This window comes from Oreochromis aureus, linkage group 9 (genome assembly GCF_013358895.1).
Source record: "Oreochromis aureus strain Israel breed Guangdong linkage group 9, ZZ_aureus, whole genome shotgun sequence".
In the NCBI taxonomy this organism is placed as follows: domain Eukaryota; kingdom Metazoa; phylum Chordata; class Actinopteri; order Cichliformes; family Cichlidae; genus Oreochromis; species Oreochromis aureus.
In genome coordinates, this window is record NC_052950.1 from 17,526,265 (window position 1) to 17,536,851 (window position 10,587).

General features: G+C 43.7%; 1 protein-coding gene across 2 annotated transcripts in view; it reads left to right on the forward strand.

Annotated features, from left to right (window-relative positions):
- Positions 1 to 10,508, forward strand: part of arfgef1 (ADP-ribosylation factor guanine nucleotide-exchange factor 1 (brefeldin A-inhibited)) — a 51,151-nt gene extending 40,643 nt beyond the window's left edge. The window contains exons 26-40 of one of the 2 annotated variants that reach the window (XM_039617397.1): positions 103 to 272; positions 700 to 851; positions 3,033 to 3,205; positions 3,353 to 3,513; positions 3,940 to 4,070; positions 4,288 to 4,417; positions 4,572 to 4,707; positions 4,927 to 5,065; positions 5,433 to 5,505; positions 5,682 to 5,841; positions 5,954 to 6,093; positions 6,191 to 6,362; positions 6,535 to 6,673; positions 7,854 to 7,971; positions 9,115 to 10,508. In XM_039617397.1, the coding sequence (XP_039473331.1) occupies positions 103 to 272; positions 700 to 851; positions 3,033 to 3,205; positions 3,353 to 3,513; positions 3,940 to 4,070; positions 4,288 to 4,417; positions 4,572 to 4,707; positions 4,927 to 5,065; positions 5,433 to 5,505; positions 5,682 to 5,841; positions 5,954 to 6,093; positions 6,191 to 6,362; positions 6,535 to 6,673; positions 7,854 to 7,971; positions 9,115 to 9,327 (2,207 nt within the window). In that variant the 3' untranslated portion in view covers positions 9,328 to 10,508. The remainder of the gene's footprint in view (positions 1 to 102; positions 273 to 699; positions 852 to 3,032; positions 3,206 to 3,352; positions 3,514 to 3,939; positions 4,071 to 4,287; positions 4,418 to 4,571; positions 4,708 to 4,926; positions 5,066 to 5,432; positions 5,506 to 5,681; positions 5,842 to 5,953; positions 6,094 to 6,190; positions 6,363 to 6,534; positions 6,674 to 7,853; positions 7,972 to 9,114) is intronic. The other variant, XM_031739170.2, reaches the window with a different exon arrangement.
- The last annotated feature ends 79 nt before the right edge of the window (positions 10,509 to 10,587 follow it).

Here is a 10,587-nt window from a genome sequence, read left to right on the forward strand (position 1 = left end):
ATTGCTTAGAAGCAGAGGTACATGCTAGCTATTTTTGATTGGCGTGAATCACAGCCTGCACAAACCGCTTTTCATTGCCAACGTTTTCTGTCCGTTCATCAGTTGATTTCGTGCGCTGGCTGTGCGCCGTGTCCATGGATGAGCTGGCCTCGCCCACACACCCACGTATGTTCAGCCTGCAGAAGATAGTGGAGATCTCCTACTACAACATGGGTCGCATCAGGCTGCAGTGGTCCAGGATCTGGGAGGTTATTGGAGACCACTTTAACAAGGTGAGCGAGAACTAGATAACTCAGATAACTTTTTGGAAGCTTTGGTCCTCCAGAAACTTGGTTTGAAAATCTATCCCAAAGGTCTGCAGGAACTGAGCTACAAAGGCTTGTTTTCCTTCTCTCTCCCACTTTCTGTTTTGCAATGATAAACACCGATTGTTGCCAAATTCTGGCATTTTGATATTCAAAGACTCGTCTCTCACCAAGATTCGAGTCTCACGGCGCTGCTACAACCTGGATTTTGGCGAAGGAGTGCCTGTTATGTGAAAAGTGTATGCAAGAAATGTTAGAGGCTTACTTCTCAGTTCCAAGCTTCACTAAAGGAACAGTGTGATCGCAGAGAGCCGCACATCATGCGCTGAACTTAGGAGAAAAATAAATGTGAAAAATAATACAGTGTTAACAATATTGTTCTGTCTTTGTGTAGGTTGGGTGCAATCCCAATGAAGATGTGGCCATTTTTGCGGTGGATTCTCTTCGGCAGCTGTCCATGAAGTTTTTGGAAAAGGGGGAGCTGGCTAACTTCAGATTCCAGAAAGACTTTCTGAGGCCTTTTGAGCACATCATGAAGAAGAACAGGTACAGAGGGAGGGCAATCATGTGTGAGTGAGTGCTCACGTTAACTCTGCAAGTGGAAATCTGTAGTTCCTGGTGGTGCAAAGACAAGTTGGGAATCACCCTTGTTCCTGGATGCCCACACAGAATGAAGTAACGCTCCCAATCCCCTCCCTTTAACCTCATCTGCAGCTCTGTTCCTCCCTTCCTTTCTCCCTTGCTCTCTGTGTCTTGCTTCCTCCCTGTAGCAGTGAGTTGGCATATTGTTTGCTTTCTCACGTGGGGACGAGTAGCAACCCAGCATTTCAGCTGACCCATTTCAGTCTCTTTGCATTACCCTTTCAGTGAATTCGCGTAAAAGCCTCTCTTTCCTCGTTTGCTCTGAATCGGTCTCGGCTGGAATTTAAGCAGCTATCATTTATAAATGAGACCGATTTTCCCGTAAAGGCTGCTGCGCGGCACGTCAAAGAGGAAAGCTATTTCGCTACAGCACACGTTTCATTGATATGAAATAGGAGTAGCAGTTTAAGTATAAATCCACCCACAGATTGAACAGCCTGAGAGCTTCAACAGAGAGGAGATGGCAGGCAGCCACGTAAACCCTGCAGCGCAGTGTGTCTCGCTCATGCTCGTTCATGCTGCCTTCCTCTGTGTTGGTGTGTGTAATGGTGAGTGGAGGCAGAGCTCCTCTCTCATTCATAGCCACGGAGCAATTAGGATTGCTCTTCACTGAGGCCACAACTCTAGCCAAAGCTGGAATAATCATTCTCTCTGAAAACAGGGCTGTGGATGTCATCAAGAGCCTTTAAAGCTAATTGAAATCAATGAAGGGATTCATTTTCTTCTCTGTAAAAGGGACAATTATGCAGGCACCAGCTCCATGTTTTTCTTCTTTGACTCTACTCGAGTAGCTTTACTGTGATGCACAGTTCAAAATAATGCTTATTTAGTTTATACTGTGCCTCGATGCATTCTGTCAGAAAGTCTCCTTATATTTCAGTTTCATTGTTATAGTTTGCTGGGTGATGATGTCACATGCTTTTACGACAGTCTGGCCGTAAGAGTCCGAGGAGCGCTAAGCACGGGGGAATAGCGATTTCCAGCCGTGTGCGTTCCTGCACAAACGGGATTCAGAACCTCTCTAGCTCTAAGGATCAATTCCCAAATTAAAAGGATGGATATAACTCTGCCGTTAATTTTGGGAAGTTGTTAGAAAGCTGTGGTATTATGTTGCTAAAGTATACATCGCCACTGAGGCTATCTAGGAGGAGACGGATCTATACTTTGACATATTGTTTACATCCTTCAGGGGTTTTAGGTTAGGAGGTAGCGCATTATAAGACATGTACCTGATATGGAGTATGTTAGGAGATTCCACTGATATTGGCAGAAGCATGTGACTTTCCACCGTAGCCTTTGACTCGGGTCGGATCGTGTATAGCAGTTATTTGGCCACTAGAGGGCTGTGATGGCCACCTAATTGCTGATCTTTACTAATATTGAGATATTAGGCCTTTCTGTTGTTTGGGATGTGCAGATATTCCTGCCAATGTGAGATTTCATTAAGCCAGAGCATTTAGTTATTGGTGTATGATGTTGAAAAGTAATGATTGTTATATTTGTCATGTAATTATTCTCCCTGTTTTCTTGTTATTTAGAACCACAGCAGGCCAGTTGCTGTACTACTGGCTTGCTGCTCAATCAGTTAATGTTCATTAAAGCACTCTCTGTGCCCCACTCTCTGACTGGAGTCCTTGTCCTGAGGGAGCTATCACACCGGCATCCCAGAGATAACTCTCTAACACATTCACTGCCTGAAACGAGCTATGTTGGCTTTTATTCCTTTAAGGCCATCCTCTCCTTAAGAGTGTTTCTTTATGGCGTGAATGTGATCCAACCAAACTATCACGTGCATCTTACAGGCTGAAGTTAAAAGTAGTCACATACTGTATGCTTAGCATTCTGGGATGCATCAGGGGTAGCATGTTCTCCAGCAGTCCAGAGCACAGCACCTTCTTCCTGTACTTTTGTTGCTCTCACCCCAGACACATCTGGCCAATACACTTCAAGTACATTTGTAGGTTTTTTGCGTGTGTATGTGTTAAGAAGCCAAACCAAAGAAAAGCTACAGGTTTATAAACTCTTTGTTTTGACCCCTTCTCCTTCTGCTTCATCACTCACCTCTTTACTCCGTCTCCCCTTCAGGTCTCCCACCATCCGAGACATGGTGGTGCGCTGTATCGCCCAGATGGTTAACTCCCAGGCAGCGAACATCCGTTCAGGATGGAAAAACATCTTCTCTGTCTTCCACCTGGCTGCCTCTGACCAAGATGAGAGCATCGTGGAGCTGGCCTTCCAGACCACTGGCCATATCGTCAGTAAGTCCAACAACCTCCCCAACTTATTTTATCGTTAACCACTTCCGTTTTCCTTGTAGTCAGCAGACTGATTTAATTTGTGTTTCCCTTGTACCCGCACCACTCTTCTAATTTTGCTTTAATCCCCATCCTCTTTCTGCCTCCTAGCGAATGTATTTGAAAAGCACTTTGCTGCTACAATCGACTCCTTCCAGGATGCCGTGAAGTGTCTGTCAGAGTTTGCCTGCAATGCCTCATTCCCGGACACCAGCATGGAAGCCATCCGCCTCATCCGACACTGCGCCAAATACGTCTCAGATAGGCCACAGGTCAATACGAGTCCTCGTCTTATACAGATCGCTTAATTTAATACTGTATGTGAGGCGTGTTGTGATTGATTATGATGCAAAATGCACCGACTTGTGCATCAGCTCAGATAGTCTGAATATAAATGGTTGGTTGAAGCAGCAAAAATTCAAGTCATATAAAAGACATGAATACAGAGACACTATTAAAGATAATGCATTTAAGATATATATTCATAATGCTAATGTCATGTATGAGTTCTGTAATCTATCCTACATTTACTACTGTCTGCAAAAAAACACCTTCTTCTTGTGCTTGACGTAATAACTGGAGAACATGTGCAGTGAGAACCAGGGGCATGAACAGTATGTATGGATGTGTGGGAGGATTAATTGTCTCCTGAGGCAGAAATGGTGCAGTGGTGAACATGGCTCTTATTTCTCTGGCAGGCCTTCAAAGACTACACCAGTGATGATATGAATGTGGCGCCTGAGGACCGTGTGTGGGTGCGGGGTTGGTTCCCTATTCTCTTTGAGCTCTCCTGCATCATCAACAGGTGTAAACTGGATGTCAGGACCAGGTAGGCGGGATTTACCTTTTAGCTTGCTGTTTAGAGGCTTATAGGGCGGGTATCTTTATGCACAAGTGTGCTTTTAAAACGCTTTCACATTTCAGCTGATTGGAAATAGAGAATTGCAGGGGTTCTGCATAGTCCTGCTGCACATCTGGAGTTAAAGACTTAAAAACACATCATCTATAGCAATAAGAAAAGTCAAATGTGTCTGCGTATTTCCCAGGGGGCTTACAGTGATGTTTGAAGTGATGAAGACCTATGGGCACACCTTTGAAAAACACTGGTGGCAGGATCTGTTCAGAATCGTCTTCAGGATCTTTGACAACATGAAGCTGCCCGAGCAACAGACTGAGGTACACGATAGCGCTTTCGTCCACAAACTCTGCTTCACATCCTGTGTTTGAACGGCTCAGCCAGATGCACTCGGAAAATGTCAGAACACAATCTTTAATCTCTCGGTATATTTGTTTTTGTTCTCGTGCTGAAACGTTCTCACTGCGCCCTCAGAAAGCAGAGTGGATGACGACTACCTGCAACCACGCACTTTACGCCATCTGCGATGTCTTCACCCAATACTTTGAGTCCCTCAATGGCGTCCTGCTGGATGACATCCTTGCTCAGCTCTACTGGTGTGTGCAGCAAGGTGAGTGCACATCCCTCTTTTTGGTTAATGTTTACAGGCAGAATTATCTAAAAAGGGGCAGAATAAAGGGGCAGAGAGGTGTACAGCTCACTTAGGTGGGCCAGACCAGTGAAAATCCCCTTTCTGTCAGTGTCAAGTAGTTTAGCTGCACAGTTAGTCCCTTAGGTATTGCAATATAAGGAAACATCTCTCTTCTCTCTTCTTCTTCTTCTTCTGCAGATAATGAGCAGCTTGCCCGTTCAGGCACCAACTGTCTAGAGAATGTGGTCATCCTTAATGGAGAGAAGTTTTCCCCAGAAACCTGGGACAAGACATGTAACTGCATGCTAGACATCTTCAAGACCACAATCCCACACGCGTAAGCTGCTGCCAAAAACACACCCATGCTTTTGAATGCAGCATTTAATCCCTGCGGTTATTCTTATAGCAGTGCTTAGTTGCAAAATTAAAGCGGCAGATCGAATTAAAGAATAAAAGTCTTAATTTTTCATTTTGTGCATCTAGATTTTAATGTTTCACTCTCAATTCAGTGTAATTACATTCTTTCAGATTATGTATAATTAAGTTAAAAATCATAATGGATTTTAAATTAAGACCTTGGTTGGTTTAATCAGCCGTCCGTCTCTGGTACTTTTCTATAATGAAAGCTGGATGTTGTTTATTACCCTGCATGAAAAGATGAATGTGTTGGGTTTTATTGAGTGACTAATTCTCCTGTCTCAAAGGCTTTTAACATGGAGACCAGCAGGGGCAGAGGGAGAGCACTTATCAACACAGAGCCTGCCTGATAAACAGCTGGTATTTTTCATTTATATCACTAATTATTTCTTTCCTGTGCTTGTTGCAGGTGATAAAATTGTTACATTTTTGCTTTCCTTTTTTGCACGAGAACACAAGTTAGATTTTCTGTAACTGATTGATTTACATGTACAGCTCTTGCATTATAGCAGTGCCTCTGTTTACTTTGCTCCCAGGACTCCGTTTCCCAGAAGTCATTGGACATCCAGTCCCGCTCTGATGACCAGCATTCCATCAGCAGCTCCGACAGAGCTGCGATGGAGAATCGTCGGCAGAGTCAGTACAGCTCGGGCTCAGGCGTGACCGAGGACGGTCCAAGGAGCAGGACCCAAACAAGTCAGTCCGCCGCTTCACTCGGAGATTTTTGACCCCTGTGTGTTTTTTGCCTGCGTACATTTTCTGATTAACTTCTTTTTTATTTTTATTTTCTTTCCTGCGTATCCCACAGAGATCCAGGAGCAGCGTTTATTCTCGGCTTTGCTCATAAAGTGCGTCGTGCAGCTGGAGCTGATCCAGACCATCGACAACATCGTCTTTTTCCCCGCCACCAGTAAGAAGGAAGATGCCGAGAACTTTGCAGCTGCTCAGGTACAAACAGCTGTTTTCTCCCACTCCCGCGTAGAAATGCGGCTGTGTTTTGTCTTTGTGTTACTCAGTAATGCATCATTCATTTGTCTTTTCGCAGCGGGATGCTGTGTGTTCAGCAGACGTCTCCGTGGAGACCCAGGACCAGGGAATGTATCGCTACCTGACCTCTGAGCAGCTTTTTAAGTTGCTGGATTGCCTGCTGGACTCGCACCACTTTGCCAAGGCTTTCAACTCCAACAACGAGCAAAGAACCTTGCTGTGGAAAGCAGGTAGGGCAAGAGGACATGTCCTCCATCTTTTCTCCTTTGCTTTTGATCATGTAGTCAAAAATTACAGTAACACCAAGTCGGTTGTGGAGTCTCTTTAGGTTTGACAGACAAAAACTCAAAAACTTTAATATGCTGAGCTGTAAACACTTGCTTGTGTGTGTTCATTTTGAAGGTTTCAAAGGAAAGTCGAAGCCAAATCTCCTGAAGCAGGAGACCAGCAGCCTGGCATGTGGGCTGCGCATCCTGTTTCGCATGTACACAGATGAGAGCCGCCGGGACGCCTGGGAGGAGGTCCAGAGACGACTGCTCAAGTAAGGACTGCATGCTGTGCATAGTGTATCACTGATGGGCAGCGGTAACGTTGCATCTACTGAGGCAGTCAGTGGAGCTGAGTGTAAACATCCCAAATCTTATTATTGGCTCAATATTATTATAGTAATCTATAAGAGACTGTAAGGAAAAGGACTGGCTTAACCCCTCGTCTAAGTGTATGTGAGTCTATTTGCATTTATTCTGTAGTTATAAACTATTTTATTGGTCAAATGAAGCCCAAGACGTCTGAAGGAAAGGGTTGTTCTGTTGTCGTTCTGTTGTCACTATGACATTAGGGAGGGTTGCTGAGATGTCGGTAACTGTAATTGGTTACTTGTGGCGAAGGCCCAGCATGTTAGCAGCTTTGAGGTTGTCTGAAGTGGATGCTGTGTGATGTTTGAATCCAAAGGAATCAGCGCATAAGATGTTTCATTGTTCAGTCAGCACTGCTGTCATCACACTGTCTTTATTCAACGGCTCACACACTGCTGTCATCCCATTTCTCTCCCTGCCTCGCCTTCATATTGATGATGATGTCAAGATGAAGCAGAATCATTGCTCGTCTCTCCTAGTTGCATTCATTATTAGAGAGGAGATAAGAAGGGATGCGGGTGGAGGAGGCTAGTGCCTGCATGCAGATCCTAATTCACTGAAATGCTGCTGTGTGTCATTTAAAACACCACATCAGCAGCACAGGCTTATTTGTGAACTCCACAGAAGCACTTTTTCTGTTTACCAGAGGCCACGCAGCACACATGCTAGTTTGATTAGCGCAGGGACCAAAGCAGATTTGGGTGGCGATTAGGCCACAGAGGCTGGAGAGCTGTGAGTATGAAGGAGGGAGGAGAGGAGGAAGAGGATGTTGTCAGGCAGCTGCAGGATCAGAGACGAAAGGTCAGAGGTGGCTTCAGTTTTCCTCGAGCTTAAACTGTGGAGAAAAACGTCCAATTGTTTTCATACCAGCCTCAGTCGGGGGCTTTAATTAGCAGTCGCTGAGCTAGAGCAACCTTCATCATCCTCACTGCAGCAATTTTTCATGTGACAAGTGAGGCGGGGATGCAGATGCTGCCTTGCTACAGTATGTTAGAAAACAACACGGGAATCAGAAGCACTTTTCTATGTTTGACTTCCAGGCTTGTTCTGTTCACTAATCCAGATTTCTTCTTCTCTTTCGTGTAGCGTGTGCAGCGAGGCTGTAGCATACTTCTTGGCCCTGACCTCAGAAAGCCACAGAGAGGCGTGGACCAACCTGCTGCTGCTCTTCCTCACCAAGGTGCTAAAGATCAGTGATGAAAGGGTAAGAAGCCAAAACACCCACTGATGCTCTTCCTCGCTGCTGCGCGCACACAGACAAGACCTTTTAAGGCTGTAGCTTAATACTTTAGACTGCATTTATAATTTTTTTTGTATTTTATTGGTGTCAGAGGCAAAACAAGCATATTTTTGGCCATGTGTGCTGCTACATATGCTTGCACATATCCTGTTAGGCATACAACATAGTGCAGAAGAGGAGGGACAAAACTGAGCAGGCTAAACCTTAATCCCACTACATTCATCATCATGTTTTCCTTGAGTATTATGGTATGGGAAAACAGTGGTTGAAGATAGCAGCAGCAAAATTATTACAATCGAGTGAAATGAACTCATCTTATTGCCTTTGAAATAGATGCTTCAAAGATGCAGTCAGTTGCTGTATTCAAAGCAACCTTGGTGCATCAAGATGATAATAAAATGAAAATGAGACAGAATTAGGTCTGTTTGCAAGTAAATGGGGTCAAATTGGTATTTACATGCAATGTGTTAGTGATAACTTGGCAATTAACTGTGATAAATCGGGGGAAAGATCTGTTGTCATCTTATGCTCAGTCCAACCAGAACCTCAGAAAGTCCTCCACAAAAATTGATGCAATTTGACTGCAAAAGAACACAAACACTTTGTAACCTTGCTTTCATATATAAATATATAACCAGATTACAACCAACTGGCAGCCAGTCAAGTCAAGTTCCCTAATGCAAAGAGATTGCAGACAAGTCGCATTCATCAGCAGCATGTTGGCAGTCTGTGCATTTATGAATGAGGCGGCATTTATTTACAAACCTTTGCAAATTTGTGAGTGATTATTTCTCTGCTGCCTCCCACAAGACAACCTGTCAAATCACCTTGTGAACAAAACTAGTCACTGAAAAAACCTGGAATTAGTCACCCAACGCAAAAAAATTAAATTCAGTCCCAGTGAGTTGTTTTTTTTATTTATTTATTTTTTCTAGTCACAGTGAGGTTGTCATCCTGTTTTCACTCTAGTGTGACTGGGCCATTACAGATTTCTCTTTGTAGATTTTTGTGTGCATCAAAAAGAATATGAGCATGTGCTTAAAGATCTAACTTCTCATTGTCTTCCTCTGTCTCTTCCCTGCTGTCTCATCTCACCTCCACTTGTAGTTCAAAGCTCATGCATCCAGATACTACCCTCTCCTGTGTGAGATCATGCAGTTCGACCTGATCCCCGAGCTCCGAGCTATCCTAAGAAAGTTTTACCTGCGTATCGGCATCGTGTTTAACATTGCACAGCTGCCTGAGCCAGAGCCTCAGCAGGCCCGTGAGCCAGAGACTGACATGGAGGTTGGGGAGGAGGCTGGGGAGGAGGCCCAGTGACACTGCACCGCAAACAGCCTGGAGCACGAAGCTCTACCGAGGCCTCCGTCGTAGATTTGCGTGGCCGTGCCGGTGCTCTGTGCTGCCTCAGGGGCCTCGGTGTGTTTTTATGCCGAACACTTGATTTAAAAAGGCTGATTGTCAGTCAGCTATCTGTTAACATCCACCCGCTCCCTTAACCCTGTCACCACACACACAGACACGCCTGTACACACAAACAGCCCAGACGGAGTCCTTGCTAACACTATAAAAACATGTCTTGTACCAGGTGTAGCGATGCCTCTACTGGATAAAACTACTGATAACCAACTGACAGTTATCCATATCTCTGATCTGCTCAGAAGGAAGATATAAAAAAAAAAAGTGTGCTTCTTACTGTATATTTAAAAGAAAGAATGAATGGTTTCAGCAACATGCAAAAAGACATTCTGCAACTATGACAGTGACGTTTGTCACACGTTGATAGTAATGATCTCTCTGTCTGCACTGCAGATGGCTAACATTAGTATGGATAGCCTCTTGGATGATACTAGTTGTACAGATCTGATCTGCCGCTGTGTAATATAATCTTATAACACTAAATTTCTTTTATTTTTGTTTAATTTTTTTTTTTCTCTGAATTTGCTGCACTTGATCTGTTTTGTTTTTGTTTTTCAAATGCACTGGAGATTTTACTTTTGTGATAATTTATTTGACTGTACCACCTCCTGCAGATTGTCCTAAACAGTACGATTTGTAATTAAACTAAGACCGCGGAAAGTGATGGGTTAAATTATTCCATTTTATATGTTATGAGGTTTTTAACCGAAATAGACGATAACGGGGCTTCTATAACTGGAAGACGACAGCAAACTGATTCTAGCTGCTTTTTTGAGTCACTAGTCTGTTTTCATGTGAGTTTAGTTTTCACTCTTGTGTACAAAAATCAGAAGTTAATAATATATTTAATGGTTTTTTTTCTTTGGTCTGGGGGAAAGATATATGTATAGAGAAAATGACAAATGTTAGCTGTGCTTTAAGTATGACTGGGGTGCATTCCTGCTCATGGATGTAGAAAACAAAATGTATATGATACAGCAATGTAAAGTTTTCTATGTTGCAAAAGAATATGTACAACTTTCTGTACAATACATCATCTGGCATTCTAATCAGGTTCTAGGTCAATAAAGTTTTTGAACTTGGTTGATTTGAAATGCTGAATCACTGAATTACAGTCGCTGCCAGCTGTTTAATAATGATCAGCCAGGACAACATTACAGT